Source organism: Haliaeetus leucocephalus, unplaced genomic scaffold (genome assembly GCF_000737465.1).
Source record: "Haliaeetus leucocephalus isolate CR32 unplaced genomic scaffold, Haliaeetus_leucocephalus-4.0 Scaffold687, whole genome shotgun sequence".
NCBI classification, from domain to species: domain Eukaryota; kingdom Metazoa; phylum Chordata; class Aves; order Accipitriformes; family Accipitridae; genus Haliaeetus; species Haliaeetus leucocephalus.
Genome location: NW_010973123.1, coordinates 3472062 through 3491783, shown reverse-complemented (window position 1 = coordinate 3491783; position 19722 = coordinate 3472062). Strand labels below are relative to the sequence as shown.

At 50.6% G+C, this 19722-nt stretch overlaps 1 protein-coding gene across 1 annotated transcript; it reads left to right on the top strand.

Annotated features, from left to right (window-relative positions):
* Nucleotides 1-5759: 5759 nt before the first annotated feature.
* On the top strand, nt 5760-17934 carry LOC104839625 (microsomal triglyceride transfer protein large subunit-like). The gene is made up of 18 exons (XM_010580006.1): nt 5760-5826; nt 6980-7161; nt 7368-7511; nt 8017-8124; nt 8783-8899; nt 10563-10702; nt 10974-11127; nt 11821-11978; nt 12555-12720; nt 13164-13271; nt 13403-13615; nt 13747-13961; nt 14585-14682; nt 15794-15915; nt 16359-16586; nt 16918-17042; nt 17332-17502; nt 17790-17934. The coding sequence occupies exons 1-18, from the start codon at nt 5760-5762 to the stop codon at nt 17932-17934; spliced, it is 2661 nt and encodes an 886-aa protein (XP_010578308.1).
* The last annotated feature ends 1788 nt before the right edge of the window (nt 17935-19722 follow it).

The following is a 19722-nucleotide window of genomic DNA, read 5'->3' as shown; positions in this document are numbered from 1 at the left end:
AGTACCCCAATTAAGTGGGGCAAGGTGGCCCATCAGTCAGAGAAGGTCCTGTCGTGCCTGCCTGCTGCCTCGTTCCCCACACCAGACCATTTTGTTGTAAGCCTGGCTCTCTACCCAGCTCTTTCTCTAGCAAGGTGAGAGTTTGGTTTCACCCATCCATGGGAGGGCATCTGACAGAGCTTCTCCCCCTATCCCCAACTCAGGTGTGACAGCATGCAAAGAGGGTGAAAAATGAGAGGACGCCTCTCTGCTCAAGGCTTTTGGAGACTTCTGAGTGCCACCAGTACAATGATGTGGGAACTGCTCATGCACCTTCGTTTTACTCTTCTTAGAGGGAAGAACTGAGGGAGCTTGTTGGCAGAGTCAGTGTTTTCTCTACCGCTACAATAGCAAAAAAAGGGAGGTGGCAAGGCAGGAAAAAGTGCTGGAGGGGGGACATGATGGGGAGCTTTGTGGCTGAAGGCCATTTGGAAGGGAAGAAAGAAATAGAGGATGCAACAAGAAGAAAAACTGAATTAAATTCAGTCAGAGGCTGCTCCATCACTTTTATAAGTCCTGGTGATGAGGTGGTTTCAGGACTTCAAGGGTTTTTGGGAATCTCCTTGGGACAAGGGAAGTTCAAAAGAGCACCTCGCTTAGGGTGAGTGGCACAGCTGGAGGAATCCTGCTCCCCAACCCAAGCTTTGAGCTTTCCCATCCAAAATCTGGAGCCTACGCTATATGCATCCCTTGATCACGTACAAACTTGTAGTCTCTGGAGCCCTGCAAACCCCTTCCCTGCAGCACTGGAAACCTGCCTTCACCACTCGAAGCCAATGCCTCCAGCAACAAAAAGGAAGGGGCTTGAGCCAAACCAAGAACTGGTTTGACGCAGCCGTTTTCCCCTTCTTGAATCACGAGCCCAGTCCTGCCTCAGCACAGAGCTGAGCTGACATGGTCCCAACTCCGACACCCCAGACAGTGGACCAGGATTTATCAGCAGGTGCAGATGACAGGCAAGTAGGACCACAGGAGAAAACCATAGAGGACCACAAGGCATGGAAAAGCTGATATGGGACAGGAGTGAAGGGACTCAAGCAGAAGCTGGAAGGGGCGACCTCTGAAAACGAGGAGCAAAGCACGACACAATACTTGGCAGAGGGCAAGCTGTCCTTCCCTTCCAGCAGTAAGAGCTCGTGGTAAGGAAAAGTGATTGGAGCAGCTGGAAGAGAGCTGGAGCTGAGGTGGCTGTGACAGGCAGACAGCAAGACCTGCTTTCACAAGCTTCTGGTCCATAGTAGAAAAGATGAATGGCACCAAATGGGATGTAAAGCTGCTATAGGTTATTATAACACATCATCTTCTGTGTTTAGCAGAGCTGAAGAGTTTCTCCTGGTTGTTCTTATGTTGCTGAATGTCTTCCAGCAAAGACATCCTTCTGGCTTTGAGGTTACCGAGGGATGGAGCATCCCCTGATTCCCTCGGCAGTTTGCGCCGCAGTGAATCATCCCCGCTGCTAAGGGGACCTGCTGCAGGATGTCCTGGTTAGCAGCAGCAGCAGTGTCCCTCAGGAGAATGACTCTCCTCCTGCTCTGGAGGTGCAGCCTGCATCCTTTGCCTTTGCTCTTTTCCACTGAGTCACCCTGTAAAGATTTACCCCCGAGGCCTGTTATGTACTCTTTGTTATCTCCTGCTTCCCCCTCTGGGCTATCTGCATATTTTATCAGTGGGGTTTTTTCTACTTGCTTCTAGGTCTTTCCTACAAACTCCTGAATAATAAGAGGCTGGAGTGGGCGCATAACTAAAGATCATGTGCAAAAAATGGGAAAAGAACAAAGCCCTTAGGCAGGCTTTCCTTCCACCCTCCCATCTGCCCCCGGGTGATCAGATACTGGAAACAGAGCTGGAAATCCCCCAGCTAGCCAAGAGCTGTGCTGGGAAAACCCCGAGATGGTGCAGCGACCTCTCCAGTTCAGATCCCAGTACAGTAGCCTCCAAGCCTTGAGACTGGCCACTGGTACTGGTATTTCCCTGGGTAAGAAGTGTTTGGATTTCATTATTTCCACTAGACATTTTTGATGAGAATCTGCACCTGAAAAATCCCCTGGACACACCCACGGGTTGAGGCTTGCAGTCAATGGGCTTTGATGCAACAGTCCCCATTGCCCCCATCCTGCTTTCACCTAGGCGAGTTCAGCCTCTGGGCAGGTTGACCACCCTTTGCCAAAGTCCACCCTGACGTCACACCTTGGTGGCAATGTCCCCGTGTGCCTCCCTGACCCTGGAGCACGGTGACCCGGTTACACTGACCATCACAGCTCCGCCAATGGGTTCCAGAGCTGCTGCCTCAGGCCCTGCAGCCAGACTCTCCCATAGTGATTCAGCAGCCAGCCAGCAGGGTGAGGACCACCTGGAGCATGAGGGTTGGGGACCAGGGTGGGGGGCTCAGCACCCCAACTCTGTCCATAAAGCTTGCCACCATGTCATTTCCAAAAGGGAATTAGCAGCACAGTGTCCAAATTAAAAAGTGAAATGATAAAAGACATATCCTTGACCGCACTACAGTAATTTAATTTATTAGAAGAGGATTTGCACTGGCAGGTTGTGCCCGGATGGAAACAGGAGATCACGTTTCCCTTGGGTGATACGCAAGGGGCTGGAGGAGCACCCACAGTTTCAGCAGCACTGCTTTTAGGAACATGCACCCGCGCATAGGTTTGCAAAGTTTCACAAGACATCTTTCCAAGAGCACAACAGCCCCAGATGGGTTTGGGAAGAACGGTTAGCAAATTGGAGGCCTTAAAAAAGTTGATTAAATTTGGAGTGGAAATTAAAAGTGAAGGTCGAGAAAAGAGGATCAGCTTGTGACACTACTATCAAAGCTTTTAATGCAACAGTGGAAATGTGCTTCCTTCTGCTTCCTTTTTGCCCTCCTCTTACTGAAAAGAGCATCGTTCTGGGGTTGTTGGAGACTGCGGCTGCCAACCTCCAGCCTGAGCTGCAGGCAGTGGGGGCAGAGACCAGGGAGCACAGCGGGTCTGGCCCTTGGGGATCGGCACAGGAGCACTGCCAGCCCGACACGTACCTGCAAAGCAGGTCCAGGGAGCCTGGGGACACTACGCTCCAGGGCTCTCCCACATACGGGAAAGGACCAGTGTGATGCATCAGGGGATGCTGGTGAAATTAATCTTGCATAAATACTTAATTTCCCCTTCTTTCGGTTCAGCTGCGGGATGGATTCAAAGCTCACTGACGTTTATCCCGTCACTTGAGCAGTACAGGGATGAAAGCACAGGGTATGGGTAACCATGCAGCCATGCTGGGCAGCACTGCCTTTGCCTAGACCCACAGCCGAGGTGTATTATAGTCACTACGGAGTGGACAAACACAGGCAAAACCGTCTGCCCTTCATTTTCATGACCAGCACCAGGAATATAAAACATCTCATTTCTTCTGCTTTACTCTTTCACAGATTCTCCCAGAGACAGAAGCAAGAACTGGGTCTGGAGGAGGAGAAACCAGGTGAAAACAGGCACTGAAACTCACCGTGCATCCCAGCCTCCCCTCCTGCACTAACAAACCTGGGGGAGTTTTCTCGCCAGGCAGAGAAATTGTCGCAGTGACTGGCAAAGCCGCACATCAGAGGGCGGGATTCATTTCAAAGTTACACATCAAAGCCTGAGCTAGGTATTAAATTTCCTATATAATTGATAGAGTTAAATAAATACCATCAGAGGGAGATTAATGTCACAGCAAGGCAGTGCCTAAGATAAGCGGCACGTGGCATCCTCCAAAGACACCTCTCTCTGCTGCCTTTAGAAGGATCCGGGATGATTGGTTTAGTCTAAAGACCTGATTTAGGAACCTAGAGATAAATCCCATCCCTGGTGACTTTCCAGCTACATGACTACTTTCCCTGCCTATTGCTATCTTGTCATGAGGATGAGATTATAACAGAGGCACTCATGAAATGACAGCAAGACACCTCCCACGCAGATTTCGAGTGGGAGCTCAGCAGCTCATGCCCAGTAACACAGGCAGTGGATAAACTCCCTTCCTTGGGACCACTGGGAAAACTCTGCTGAGTGACTATCACACGGTTTCACCTCTCAAACTTCGCAGTGGGTAGCAATCAGCAGTCCAGAGCTGCCTACGGGAAAGCAGGTTGCAGCTTGTCGGCTTCCCACACGCCGGTCCTGGAAGGACTCAGCAGCCAAGTCTAAATAAGCAAACCTGCCAAAGTTCAGTGTGAGTTTGAAGCCTCCTTATCAGCAGGGTCTTTTTCACAAGCTGTTTCTGTTTGCCTTTCCTCTCCAGGTAGTATGTTTAGCTGCAACCAGCGAACACCCTGGCACCTTACTTTTGGGACTTAGACCCTCAACAACCACTTTGCTTTTTGAAATATCTCATTTTTTTCCCCCCACCCTGGCTAAAGGGCTAAAGCTTTCTGTGTTCAGCAGGACTTCCATCCATCCCCAGTGTGCTTTGCTCTCTGAGAGCACACTGGCAGAGCAGAAGTGCCCCCAGGTCCATGCATCCCAGGAGAAGCTGATGCAGGCAGACCCTCCCAACTAATGGTGTCACACCCCATGGGTACATCTTGAGCAGCCAACTCAAGGACAGCCCTAATGGTTGTCACTCAAAAGGAAACTGTTGAATGAAGACCAGCAAGTAAGACAATAATGAGAAGAAAATGCTTCAATCTAAATATGGGATATTTGTCTATAAAGACAATCAGAGGACCAAGTAGAGACACCACATATGGGAAACCTATAGCTGGACTTTCCCCAGGTAGCTCACAGCTGGATCTGCCCTGCTTTTCAGGTCCCAGTAGCAGCCTGAAAGCCCAGTGGTGACGCAGAGCTGGAAGATATGCCCTTGAAAATGCCGTAATACCAAACCCATTGGGTTTTGGTCCCACCACAATGTGCAGATTGCTTCTATAATGACATTACTGCCTCTCAGATCCCTGTAAAAGAAGGGGGTGATGTGCCCCGCTCTTTTTGGCAAAAAGACTTCACAGGACTCTAAGCCACTCCATCCCCACCTCATAGGGACTTTGGCCCTTTCCAGTCTGCGGTGTCTTTAGGAACCAATTAAACTCAGCAATCAGAAAGTTCATGCATGGAAAAAAAAAAATGCACGGTTGACGAGCCAAGGGGTTAGCAGGCTGTGTGGAGGACAACCAGCAAAGCACCCATCCCCTAAACCCCTTCTCATACTGTTTTGGGGGGGGGGAGGTAATTGTGTTCATACTCCGACCCATCGGCGGGCTCTTCCCCATCCCCCTCCAGCCTGGCCCTTTAAGTAACTTGAGCCTCCAGGCTGCAAATCCCAGTCTCTAACTAAAAGTTTGGAAAAGCAGTTTTCCCCCTTCCCCCTTCTGGGTCTTGTCTTTTAAAAGCAACCATTTCTCCCCCTTTCCCTTCTGGTGGGAAGAGATGGTTCACCAACAGACAGAGCAACTTTCTGAGCATCCCCCTCCCATATCAAGGCAAATTGGTAATTTCCCCACCCCATAATGGTTCTGGCAGCTCTTTTTTGCAGCTTTCCTCCCCTCCCACTGGTCTTTGGCAAACCTCAGCTGATTTCCAAACCCTCCGTGGCTGCTGGGGGTTGGTGCAAAGGTTTAATTATTTGCTTTTCCTTGGATGTGTAAGGCGGGGATAGGGAGGTTGGGCCCCACCGCCTGACGCTGCAAATCTTGCCCACTTTTGTTGTATAGTCCCTCTCTCACCCCCCTTCCTTCCCCGTCTCCCGCCCAGCTCCCAGAGCCCACCATGAATCTGCAGGCGTTTTTGGGATACATTTGCCTGCTTTGCTTTTCCTTCGTGACCCCAGCAAAAGGTAAGAGACTTTGGGCTGCTTTGGGTCCAGGGACACAATGGGGTCCGGATACCCCAAGAGGTGGGATGCTCATCCTGGTGCACAAAGAGCCTCCCGGGGCTCGCCATAACACAGTATCTCCCCAGTCTCCGGCTGGGGAGGGAAGAGTTATTGCCACAAATGCAAACTGAGCATCTCCTGAGGCGGGGAAATTTTTGGGGACCATGGAAGTCCTCCCTGGGGGGTAAGGAAAACCAGAGAGCTGGAGCTTTTTAAACTGCACACAGTGCAGAAATATAGAAACTCTTCAGGCTGACTCATGGAGGAAGCCCCAGGGAGTGAGCTGGATTTCCATCGATTCCTTCCATTTGTCATTATAACAAAACTAGCAAAACTACAAAACATTTCAGAAGCCCAGCAAGTGCATCAGATTTGCAAAAGAATTTCAAATTACTTTTGAAAATAGATTAGGCTGGTTATGTCATGGCAAAGGCAACCCTCCCCCCTACAATCCTATTTGTATATGAACAAAAGAAGGGATTCCAAATAATTCTAGATAAATGAGATTAAAGCAAGGAGTTTTCATCCTAAGCTGCCCCATCAACTTCATTTTGCCCCATCACAAAGTCAGTGATTTAATTAAGAATTGGCAGTTCAGACGGGAAACACACAATATGAAGAATATGACCTCTCTTCTCCCCTAAATAAAAATACTAGCATTGCCCCAGTTAATGCACAATGCTGAAAAAACACTTCAGAGACATCCCTCCTGTCTGCGGGCATGCTCAGGAAACTTTGCTTCAGGACTAAAGTGTGTTTCTCTGGTAGTTTCGAAAAGTCCTGAGGTTCCCAGAGAGGACCCCCCCCTCTGGCCATCATTTCTAAGGCAGGACTGGAAATGCAAGCAGGAAGCAGTTGTCACCCCGAGAACACTCAAATATCCAAACCGCAGGCACAAATAATTTCCTGTGAAAACCTTCGCACGTTCTCCCCCAAACATGTCAGTTTTACCTGCTGCTTGGCGTAAAAATGACACTTCCAGGAGGCAAAGTGATGCAGGTCACAAGCATCCCTGTGGGTCCAGGTCCTCCCTAGGGTGGAGGATGCTGGCTGCAGCAAGCAGAGGGACTGAGGTCTTTGACCATGTACCTTCAACATTTGCATCTTTCCTTAGGGGATTTGCGGCCACTTTCTTTCCAGCCTGAGACCCTGTATCAGTACCGCTATTCCCTGGATCTCCAGCTGGACCACATGTCCACAGGGTCCCCGCGGGGAGCCTGGCTGCAGGCTGAGGCATTGGTCCAGCTGCAACGTCTCTGGAGGGACCCTGGTGGGGAAGAGCTGCTCCAGGTGCAGGTGCGTGAGGTGGTAAATCCATTGCAGCCAGGTACTCCTCCTGGGAGCAGTGATGCCGTCTTTCCTTACCCCCTTCACTTTCTAGTCCAAGCCACCTGAAAAAATGACCTCTGTGACCAAGAGGCCATCGCCTGCAGGTAAAATGCCCAGCAGCCTTAGAGCAGATGTGCTCGGTCACTGCTTTCTGCCATCTTCTGCTGTCATAGATCCGCGACCTGAAAGCCCAACATGAGCCAGAAGAGGAGAGGAGACAGGACGGCACTGGAGGTGCCCCTGCAGAGATTGCACTGAGCCAGGAGGCATGGGCAGAGCTCCAGCAGCCGGTGTTCATCTCCTGGAGCAGCGGGAAGGTCAGCTGGACACCTCCTGGGCTTGCTTATGCCCTCTGCAGAGCACTCCTGCCCACATCCCAAGTTTTCCCAGCTACAAAGCCCGTACAAACTCCTGCTCCACCTCTGATTTCATACCAGAACACCAGGAACTGGAGAGGATGGCAAATGCAGGTCTTCCAGTGTGACCCTAGATGCAGCCCCATCCTCCAAAGGGGCTGAAGGCTTGGCTGGAGCTGCAGCATCCTGTGTGAAAAGGGCCTCGGCCCTTACTGTGGGATGTGAGCTCCTTTCTGACCTTCTCCTCTAAGGCTTGGGAAAACCATCACGGGGAATAAAAGGGAAAATTTGTGAGTGTGTATCCACAAAGCCCGTGCCATTGAGGGTTAGGGTCCTCCTTGTGAAAAATCTTTGGGTATCTACAGGGTGTTGCTTAGGTTGCAGGGGAGATGCCTTTCAGCAGGGAAGGCAGCAGAGAGCCCGCAGAGCCACCCCCGCAGGCAGACATCACCTCTTGCCCTCCCAGGTCAAAGCCTTCTACGGGGACGAAGCGGAAAGCATCCTGATCTCAAACCTGAAGCGAGGCGTCATCAGTCTGCTCCAGCTCCAGCCCCACGCGGGTACCGCAGTGGAGGTAGGTGCACAGCTGGGGCCAGATCCTGCCCAAAAGCCAGGGACCGTGCTGCAGCAGGAGAGCCGGCCCCAAAGCAGCCAGCCCAGGTGCTTTGGCAGAGGAGGCAAAATTCAGGATAAACATCATGGGCTTTGCTGATCCAGCTGCCTTTGGGCTGTGAGCAAGGATGACTATTGGAAAGACAGAAGGGGTTTATGAACATCAATTAAAAAAAAAATCATCTGTAGATGATTTTCAGGAATGGGCACACTGACAAAATCATCGTCTTTCCCTGGGCAGCGGGAAAAGTGGAGGAAAAAAAAAAAAAATCTACAGGGATTTCTACCAAGTGGGATTCACTTCACCCAACCTAGCAGGGAAATCTCTCCCTCCTGAGCTCAGCTGATGCTGGAGTGACCTGTGAACAACATGAAATATCCTCAAAATCCAAAATGCAGGCACAAAGATGCTGCTGCTGGTGTTAGCCTGAATTTGCAAAAGCAAATTTCCTACCCTTGGAGCTATCTAACATGCCCAAATATGGCCCACTTTCTAGCTTTTTGATTATTTTTCTATTTATTAGTTTGTTCTTTGTGTCTGTCATCGACACAGATCATTTTATTCAGGCTCGATCAAAGCTGATCACCCTTACCCATGGTCACTTACATTTGCGTTTCAGGAGGATGTCTCTGGGAGCTGCGAAGTCACGTATGCCGTGTCCAACCATTCCATCACAAAGACAAAAGATCTCCTCAGCTGCGCAAAGCCAAACTCTGGATTCGCCTCCATAAACAAAGCAAGTCCATTGCTCTCGCGGTGGTGGGCTCAACTTATGTCAAGTACATCAGGGCTGTCCCCAAAATCTTCCTGCAGGTGGGTTTTAGAGTCCCACTTTCAGCTGGCTTCAGCCTTCTGCACCAGCCTGGGATGGGACTCTAGCTCTTAGACCCATACCCAAAGTGGGATGCAACAACATACCTCGGGAGGAGCGTATTGTGTCGAGGTGGGTAGGAGCACAAAAGATGTCCTGGGTCATCCCATCCCCATCCTTGTTATCACTTCTGACCCGTCAGCTAATCCTGCTTGGGAAAGTGGAGATACAGAAATGTTTTCTGGACCTCAGACTCATTGGATTGGGGATTAGATTGACAGGGGACAGGACCAAAGACCACTGCTTGTTTTGTTTAAAGCAGTAGCCTGCATTCAGCCCTGACATAAATAGATGAAACTCTGCAGGTCTTAATGCAGTTAGATCTGCCATGGTTAAAGCTGATGGGTTTTTAAAAAATATATATATATTGTACTGAATTCAATATAAAAATGGACATCACCGCACAGAGAGCCCACAGGCTTCGGCAGGGGTCTCCACACCTGGCAGTCAAACTCTGAGTGTTCATATAATAAAAGCTTTCAGGCGTATGAATCATGGGAAACTTACCCAAGCAAGTAACAAAACCTGCACAGCACGTTTTTGGAAATAGGGGTTTCCCACAAGCCTGCCGTCTGGATTGAGGCAGCTCTCTGGACCTTGTCTGTATCCATAGCTGTGGCAGCAAAATAACAATGCTGCCCCGCTCTGTAAAAGGCAAAGCCTGTGGATAAGGAAATTTCTATTAAGATAGTGATGTTATTATTGCTAATGCCATTTGCTGTCAAAAACCACCACTTGCACATAGTTCACCTCTTCCCCTTCCCCAAGACCTGCCACGTGCAAGCCCAGCTGCTCCGATAACATCTCCTGGTGTGACCAGCGCTCCCCTCACCACAGCTGGGGAACGAGGCAGAGGTGAAGTCCAGCAAGTGCGTCATTTCTTTCGGAAGGAAAAAAATCCAGAGAGCTTCCCCAAGGTCACCACACAGAGAGGAAGCCGAGCATTTTTTGGCATAAGCTCGGTGGAAATTGCTGTTGCTTACCTTTCTCTTTCGCTCAGAGAATGTCCTTGCTGATGCTCGTCAGGATGAGGTGGGTTTTGGCATTGAGGGCCATACCTCTTCCCACGCCATGCAGCTGTGTTGGGGCAGCTACGGAGCTAGCACTGTCAAATGGACCTGAAGGAAGGGCAAGGCTTTGGGAGGCATTTATTTCCAGTTTGCAGTCTCCAGGCATCACCCATGCCAGGCAGAAGCATTCCCTGCTCCCCTTTCCTTCTGTGGCTGAGCCAAGGTGACACCACCTTGTGATGAAAGAGAAAGTCTGCCCAGTGTCACCAGTCCATGTCCCCACAGCAGCCACCGGCGAGAGCATCCCCTCACCGTGGTCCTCACCTGGCGCTGCCTTCTCCATCTGGGAAGAGGTTGGGCTCTTCCGGATTTTCCTTTCCTAAATTTTGCAAGCAAAGCGGATGACACTGTGGTCTGGAAAGCTCTTTTGCTGCTCATAGAGAGGACACAAATCACCTGGGAAGAGGGGAAGAGAGAAAAGGTTGCATTTTTTTTCTCCTTTCTTTTCCTTTTTCAAGATTTTTGGAGTCGAGTGGCAGCCCACCAGCAAAAGCCAGTACATGGTGAAGGACAACCTCCTCCAGTCGGTGCTGGCAGAGGAAAGCCACACGGTGTCTCCAGCCCTGAGGTCCACCACTGGCATCAAAATCAGCTCAAGGTGAGTGATGTCCCCACATACCACTGCCCGAATTGGGCAGCCTGGCATGGGATGAAGGTGCACCTGTTGGAGTTCTGGCACAGCCTGGTGCAGGCAGCAAGGAGGACAGGGTCCAGCAGCTGGGCATGGCACGGAGGGAACACCAGACACCTTTTGACAGCTTCCCCCCGCATCTGCTCCTTCTCCAAACCTGTATGAACCCAAGCAGCCTCTGAGCCACAGCAGGTGTAAATGATGAAGAGCTTCCCAACAACTTCTTCTCCCTCCACAGGCAGCAGCTCCAACTAGTGTCTCCTCCGATGCCTGGCCCAGCAGAGGTGGCCGGCCAAAGCCTTGAGGACGCGCTGGCTGGCATGGAGGGACGGCACCAGCCCCTGGGCATGGCCAGCCTGCCCTTCAGGAGGGTCTGCACCCACTGCCCATCGGTCAGTGATGCTACCCACCCCCAAAATTCACCCCATGTTCTCCCCCAAGCTGGGCACCTGGGCGGGCAGAAGAAGGCTGTAGGATTTGGGGTTAAACCACAATGGTGCATTTGGAGGGGCCGGTTACCGCTGTCGAGGCAAGATATGGCCCCAGGAGCGCTGTAGAGCAGCAGCCTGCCTTGTTACCTCTCTTAAATAGTGTCTAATGTTGCTACCCGTGGTGGAAAGACCCCTCTGTCCCTCCAGACATAGCTGCGTTTCTGTGACGGGAGAAGCAACCTGGTCCACTGCTGGCACATCCAGTTGGGTTAAACTCATCACGGGTCTGAGGTCAGGAAACATTTCCACCGCAGGTCAGGCTAGCAAGGACAAAGGAAGGGTTATTTCTGCCTCCTCAAGTCCTCCAGGCTTTTCACCTAGGAAATCTGGACTTGCCATGACTTTCAGGCACCAGTGATGCTCACAGTTTCTCCTGCTCTTTTCCTGGCACATACCACAGATTGGGGCGTTTGGGCTTCAGCACAAGTCCTCAGCAGTGGGGGTGGGAGGCTGCAGTAGGTGCCTGCAGGCAACTGTGCGACCCTCATGGGCTCCTCCCACTCCTAAATATTTCCCAAGTATAAACATAATCCCATGATTCAGGATTAGGTGTAAAAGAGGCTAAATTCCACTTAACAAACCTCATCTTTGCAGCTGAGAGCCTACCTGAAGGCTTTTGACAGGCAGAGAGTCAAAACGGACACCTCCAAGGTGGCGACCACGCAGCAGTTCCTGAGGTTCATCCAGATGCTGTGCAGCGCCAAGAAGAAAGATGTTCTGCAGCTGCTGAGGAAAGCGCCCGAGCAGATGCTGTGAGACTCCCAGGAGCTATCTTGCCAAAATTGGCTTTCTGTGCATGTAGAGCCCTGGCACATAGAGTCATTCCTGGCCCTGGCAGCTCGGGTCGTTTGGTGCTGGTCCATACACCGTACCTGGTCCAGGCAGCTGTCCTGGCTGTCCTCACTAGTGCAAACATACTCTGTTTTTTCTTAATGCCTGTTCTGTACAAACACTGCATGGCTTTTTTTTTTTTTTTCCCCTGGAATTGGAGCAGAGCAAATGCTCCAGCAAGGCTTTCTGCAAATATCATTGGAGGTCTGTTATTTACAGACCATCCACCCATGGCCATAGCATCCATCCCTTGTCAGTGTGGCCACTGGGGCTGGGCTCCTCTCTGCAGTGAAATACTTAGACATAGGTGAGTTTGGAGCAAGAGCCAACCTTCTAGGGTTTTTTTTAACCCATAAACTGAAGCTCCCGTGAGTTTCAAAGTAAGAGCAAAGCATGGAGAAGAGAAAGGGGGGTGAGGAACTGCACAGGGTACCTTATTTCTTCTCCAGGTCTACCAGTGGGTCATGCCACTGATTACCTCCCTCTTCTTGCTCCAGCCCTTTCATTGTGGAGACAGCAGTGGCTGCACAGTCAGTGGCATCCTTGGCTGCTCTCTCGGACTTTCTGGATTTCAGCAAGGAGTCCAAATCCCTGCTGGAGAAGTTTCTCTACGCAGCAGCTTTCTCTCCCCGGCCTTCAGGAGAGCTTCTCCACCTGGTGTTAGTAAGTACAGACATTTCTCTCCCTCCCTGAGTCCCGGATAGGTCCTCACCCCATTTCAGCCAGGAGGGAACAGCAAGCGTATTTTCCTGGAAAAGGAAATTAGTTTCTGTAGAAATATATCTTCCCGCTTATGGGATTATTTTATGTGCTTTTAATGGGACACTGGTGATGGGAGTAGATGCTCCTCCGAGGAAAAGCATTCAGCAGAAATTGCTTTATGTCAGTGCATTACAGATAATAAAAGCTTAATTAAAAGCCACTGTGAAAAATCAGCATTTTATCCAATTAAACCATGCATTGTCTCCTTCAAGACAGGCAAGAACTAATTTTTCCTTACTTTTTTGGTAAACACTTTGAGATAATAGGTAAAGCATACCCTCCTCTGTCTTTTTCCCCATTTTTTTTTTTCCACCATTTCCTAATACCCCTCTCCTGGTGCCTAGGACAAGCTGGATGGGAAGCAGCTGGCCCCCGAGGTCCAGGAGACAGGGATAGTTGCCGTGGGCTCTCTGGTCGGCAAGCTATGCCGGCAGAAGCTGTGTGGGCTGCAGGTGGGTTCTCTGCAAACCTCCATGCTTCGCTTTTTCAGACCCCCTGCCATCCCGCCTCTGGGAATGCCCAAAATGTCACCTGTCCCTCCCCTCATTCTCCTTCTCTTCTGCCCTCCTGCAACCCCGAGCAGGAGGTGGAGCGTGGGGTGGAAACCATCCTCGCAGGGCTAAGAGATGCCAAGGAGGAGTCCAAGGTGGTCATTTACCTGCTGGCCTTGGGGAACGCAGCGCTCCCCAAAACCATCCCCACTCTCCTTGACCATGCCGAGGAGGGTCCCACCACCATCACCACCGCAGCCGTATCTGCCCTGCGGCAATTCCCTGCTCGGCACATCTCCAGCAAGGTACGAAACGAAGCTGCCAAGGCTTGGTGCTCCTCTTCCCATTCAAAGCCAAGCCATTGGGGTGCAATCAGAGGCACCGTTTGCACATCACCACCCTAAACAGCACCATTTTAATTGGCCTCTCACATCAGGTGAAGCGAGCAATGAGGAGGATTTTCCATGAGAAGAGGAAGAACTATGAAAAAACGTGTCGCCTGGCCGCTGCAGAAATCCTCCTAGATAACGAGCCCTCACCCATGGATGTCATTAACATCCTGCTGGCTGCCAAGGAGCTGGAGACAGAGACAGCAACGTTTCTGCTGCTGAAAGTCCAGAACAGCCTGCGTGCTGACCACCACCCAGCAAGGTGGGTCTGGAGGGGAAGGTTGCTTTTTCCCCCCCTAGCTCTACATTGCTATTTTTTCCTCCTCCACAATCCAGCTGTGGCTTTTGACCCAACATGCCTTTAAAGCTGGATAAGCACGCATGCTAGCATCGCTTTTTGGAGCTGCCTGGAAATTCCCTGCTGCAGGAGGAAAACAGCAGGGCGGCTAATGCAGATGACACCCAGCCAGCCAAAACCTGGCGTCCCTCCTCATCCTGCCCCGTGGCAGCAGGATCCAGGCTCGTGGCTTCGGCAGAGTCCTTGGAGGCCAAAGCTCTGCCTCGCAGGGCGGTGCACAATTTGTAACTGCATTAATCTTCCTATCTGCACAAAACGAACCGAGCATTAACATTTTTCAGAGCTAAGCAAAAGCTGCACAAAAATATCTGACTGGTTTATCCTAATAAACCAGAGGAGAGGGAAATTCCAGGGTAGCCCTTGTCTGCTCGTTGTCTTTTTGCTCACACTTCTCTGATCAGTCAGCAACGAAGAGAAATACTTTGGAAATCTATATTCCTTTCTTTGTACAGCGTTCTGTAATGACCACTGACATTTTCCCTTCCTTTTCTCCCAGTGCTGACATACCCTTTCCCTCTTGCTTCTAGGAAGATAATGAAAGACATCATGGGAGACCCACAGATAAATAATTACAACTTCTTCTCGAAAGCCGGCATCTCCTCTTCTTTCTCAGGACCTCTGACAGGTGACACCACAGAGAACACTGATCCCATAGTCCCCTCAAACGGCTGAAGGAGGAACTGATAGGGAAAGGCAGCTTTCAGAAGAGGCCTCAGCTTTATAGAAATGCCCCAAAATCTCAGTGTGATGTTTCTGAGCATGTGCCCCTGCACCAGCTGAGGCTGGCTAGTTGCCATCACCCGAGATATAGATATATATATAGATATATATATACACCTTTCTCTGACACCCCTACAGCAGAAGGGCTGGGCTGTGCCACATACTTTTCCCAAATCCTGCTAATTTGAAAGAGGAACTTCAGCTGGAGATGAAACTAATGGTGCATTGTAGGTGGGAGTTTCTATGATTTTCCTGATAAGTCAAGGTATTTAGCTCCAGTCCTCAGTTCCTTAGGTATTTTTAATAAGCTCTTCAAAGAGGAGAATCCTTGTACTGAGATAAAAATCATCAAACTTCAGAGACACTGCAACATTCCACACTTGCTAAATATCTGCTTAAATCTTCGCCCCTCAGCTCTCATTTCTGTCCCTCTTCAAATTAGCTCAGCCTAGCCGTGTAGGAGGTAGGTGAAGGCAAAATAGCCAACACCTGGGAGAAAAACATTGCAATGCTAAATCCTTTGATTGTTGCAAGAATGGAAGGAGATGGTGCAGAGAAGCTTTACCCTTTGAATCATTTAGCTTTATCAGATATTTAACAGTTAACGTACAAGATCTGTGCATGTCAGCCACCCTGACCATAGATGGGACAGCTCTACAGGACTAGCCACACAATCTGTTGAGGAGGCTTACATATTACCAAGGAGCTCTCAGGATGCTGCTTTTAGATGTACCCAGTGACCTCCCAATTCCTGCAATCAATCTGGATGAGGTCTTTTAAGAAAGCACCCCATCCTGCTGAGTGCTGACTTAGCGGCACTGGGCACAGGGGATGCGCTTGCCAGGATCGCAGCCTTGCACATCCTACCTATGAGCTCTTTATTTTCTTGTCAGCCTTCATCTCCTGCTGCTGCTCTCAGAGCATTTATGGTTCACCACTGTTCAGTGACTCTTTCACCAAAAGAGATGTGCCAGGCACTGCCCAGGGATGCTTATGGGCATGTCTTTGCCTTTCAGTCACCCAGGACCTGCTTTCCACCTTTGAGCTGGACCTGCTGTTTTTGGAGGGTGGATTCCTGAGGAAGAGCATCTCTGACTTCTCACTGTTCAGCCATGGCCAGAGGCTTCATGCAGCTCAGGTGTGCTGCCAGGAGAGTGGCTGAGGGGCACATACATGGGGGGGGGGGGGTGTGACAGCACCAACCCAGTGGTGCCACTGCCCCATCTGTGTCCCTTCTTAATCTCCTTTTGGCACTTGACCTCACCTCTGCACTCAGTGTGCCCTGTATCAGAAATACATAAATGCATACCCCCCATCACCAATGTGAAGCCAGACAGACCTGCTCAGGAGAAGGGAGTCCCCTGCCCCCCCAAAAAACAGGGGATGTGACACCGCTTCTGCAAGGTGCTCAGGGAGAGCTTGAATGCCCCATCCAACCCACCCCATCACTATCCTCCTGCTTCAAAGGGTCCCTACCCAAGGGTTGGACAAGTATAGCAATTGAAATAGCATTGTGGGGCACAAAACGGACTCTCCAGCTTTGCTCCATGCAGTTTTCACATCTCCGCTTCTGTGTTTTAGGTCACTATTGAAGCACAAGGGATGGAGTCAATGCTGGGAGAAAACGTCTTGGAAGGGGAAGAGGAGCCAGAGCTCACGGCTGGGATGTCTGCCATCTTCTTCGACGTTCAGTTGCGGCCGATCGTCTTCTTTCGGGGATATACAGACTTAATGGCCAAGGTCCTGTTAAGCAGCGGAGAACCCACAAGCGTGGTCAAAGGGAACCTCCTGCTGATGGACCATCACCAGGTACACGATGGGGGGGGAGGACGGGGGGTGACCTGCCTCCACACCAAATCCTAGGGAATCCCATAGCATGAGCCAGTGGATTTTAGGTATGTTACTCACTGCGGACGCAGACCTAAGAGCGAGGTGGCACTGCCAGACGTCTCTTGGAGTTGGTAGAACAGCGGGATAGCTGGCTCTGCCATGGGACTTATGAGGCTCAAGTTCCTCCCACACGAGCCCAGCTGCGGAGTTGGGATAGGTAGTCCCAGCAGCCACGAGTCGCTGCTGGTATCAGCCGCTCAGCCAAGAGCAGTGCCCGGTCACAGCAAGGTCTGCCTTCTCCATCTTCCAGGTCATTCCTCTGCAGTCTGGCCTGCAAGTGGCCGTCAAACTCCAGGGTGGGCTGGGGCTTGACATTTCGGCTGACATGGACATGAGCATTTGGGAACAGGAATTGAAAACGAGCATCAACACAAGGTCAGTGGGTGGGAAACTGTTTGGCTCTGGGGACCCGGAGGGCTCAGCACCCAGCGCAAGGCATGCTCCACCTTAGGCTGGCTTTCCACAGCCCCCTGCTCTTCTCCTGCTGGGTCCAGTCCTGCCTGATGGACACGTTGGGTAGGGGTCTGGCAGGCATTAGTTACACTCTCTTTTTCCACTGCCAAACCTAAAATTAAGATGCTTATGGGGCTGTTTGGTGCCAGTGCATGGTACCCAGCACAGGGCCATTGCTTGGTGACCAGACCCACGTGTTTCCCTCTCGCAGGGGAAGTCTTGCCATTGATTTCCAGGCAGAACTAGATGCCCTTTTCCTCCAAGCCACCCTGAGAAGCCAGACAGAGGTGGAGACCTCAATCCACTTTGACACCGTCCTGAGGTTTTCCAGCAGCCCGGTGCTCATGTGCCTGCAGCTGAGAGAGGAGCAGGTCCCGTACAGGTAAGCTCTGGATATAGCCAGATACTGCAGAAACATCACGACGTGTTTGACATAAAGGAGGACTTCTTGGGGAGAGGAGGCAATTAATGCCTGTACACTTATTGAGCAGGATGGGTAGAAACCAGTAGGGAGGGGGTAAAGGACACCACAAGTTCATGGTGATGGTCTAGGCATGGCACTTCCATCCCCATCAGGAGAAGTTCTGCAGGTAAATATACTGCTCTGGGAGGAGGATGAGATCCACCACTACAGCCTCCTGACCACCTTGCTGTCGCCTTGTCCCACAGAGAAATCTTCACAGTTTCCAAGTCTGCCGGGAGCCAGAGCAGCACCGCTCGAAAAGGCAGGCAGGGCACCGTGCCCGGGCGGGAGTTTGCCTTGCACCGGGCCAACTCCAAGGTCTGCAACCTCCTGCTGATGGCAGAAGAATAGGGGAGTCAGAGCACTTTGGGACTGGGTACTGCCCCCTCTCCTGCCGCACACCCCAGTTCTCTGTGAACCCGACACAAGCTGTCAAGGACTCTGCCCAACTCCTCCACAACCATCTTTTAATAAGAAAAATGCTGCAATAGGGGCATCAGAAGAGACCACTAGACAAACTGCTGCAGGACAGCCAGAGGCACCCCTTGCTTGGGGCTGGAGGAGCCAAACCTGCCCTCCCCACCCCAAAGGCTGAGATTTCCCCTGCCTGAACTCTTCCCCTTCATGGGGAAGGGCTTGCTGGAAGCCAAACTGGTCCTTGTGCAAAACAGCCTTCTTTTGCGAATGAATGAGTTTCTCAGAGCCCAAGAAACCCTTCTGCAAGCCTATGCCCCAAAATGACATGTTTTCTCCCCATATATCAAAGCAGTCAGGAGGGAGCACATCTGCAGCCAGTAGGGAGGAGGTTCCCCACAGAGGGAGTGAATGACCCTCCTTTAATGCACAGTTTTGTGGCTGCCAAATTGTCCAGGAATATGGGAAAAAATATTTCTGGAGGAGGTGTGGGGTTTTTAATTATTTTTTTTTTAAATGCAACCACGACACATTCACCCCAGAATAATCCTCAGGCAGAAAGGCAGAGAAGCAAGACAAAATGCTTCATAACCTGTTGCCAATTATTCTGTTGTTTCGGGATTAATTGAAGGTGTTTGCATTTATTTGCATACGAAGGCAACTCAGCTCCCTCACAGCTCGATGCCATCCAAGTGCTCTTGGGGGGAATTTGCACTCTGTTGCCAGGAATTTGGCTGGTGCCACATCAGGCAGCAAGGGTGAGGCCCTTAAAATACAGCTTGTATTTCAGCGGGAATCAGATTCACACTCAGAGCCAAAAAAAAAAAATTAAAAATGAACAAGGCAGAGGAATGCAGCCCACAGAGCTTTCCCCAAAATTGGGCAAAAGAAGGCAAAGTTAAAACAGAGCAAGGGAGAGTGTAGCAAATTGCAAGAGACCCTTCTAAAGAGCATGGACCAGCAGCCTCAATCCTCACCTTGAAACAGGGAGAACTGTCTTGAAGATGGAGCTTTAAAATGTGGAAAAAATGCTGGGGACTCACCAGCTGCTGGGGGAGGCTGGAAGGAGATGGGGGAACTAGAGCAAGAACTGGCTGAAGGAAAAAGGGAAGAGACATTGGCATCTCCAAGGCATTAAAGCATCTCATCGCAGCTCTGCATATCCCCTTGTGACGCTGATCCTCAGTGACTGCTTCCTGCTCTAGGGTCTACACTTGAATTTTTCCTCATGTTTTCCCCTTTAAGATGGGCAGGGCTGCAAGAATCATCCCAGGTCATAGAAATTTGTAATTAAAAACCACAAGAGCACAAACATTTTAGTGTTTGCAAAGAGTGGATTAAAAAGGTGTTTTGAGATTACCAGGACTCCCAGCATGGGGTGAAGATGCTGGAAGTAGAGAAACTACTATTTTAACAGGGGTGGCACGCAGAGCTGGATCTGAAGTCAGGAATGCTCAACTGGCGAAACAGATTATTTCAAACTGTGGGCACAAGGTGCCAAGGTGTTTGGAAAGATCTCCGTCCTTTGGGTATGACTTTTTAATGAGTTATTGGTGGTTCAGTCAATCCTATAGGGCAAATACAGATGCTGGTTGCCATGGAGGGCAGGAGATCATTTTTGGCTGATGTGGTCCTTCCTGGATTTGAGAACCTATCACAAGAGCTTAGACAAACGTTACAAAGCTGTTACTTCAGATATACATCCTTCAGGGTGGACATTATTCA

Bases quoted from the DNA above. Each gene is read 5' to 3' on its own strand.
- LOC104839625 (XM_010580006.1), top strand. From the start codon at position 5,760: ATGAATCTGCAGGCGTTTTTGGGATACATTTGCCTGCTTTGCTTTTCC. The intron at 8,900-10,562 runs GCAAGTCCATTG...TCCTTTTTCAAG, and splicing joins GATTCGCCTCCATAAACAAA to ATTTTTGGAGTCGAGTGGCA. The intron at 13,616-13,746 runs GTACGAAACGAA...CTCTCACATCAG, and splicing joins CTCGGCACATCTCCAGCAAG to GTGAAGCGAGCAATGAGGAG.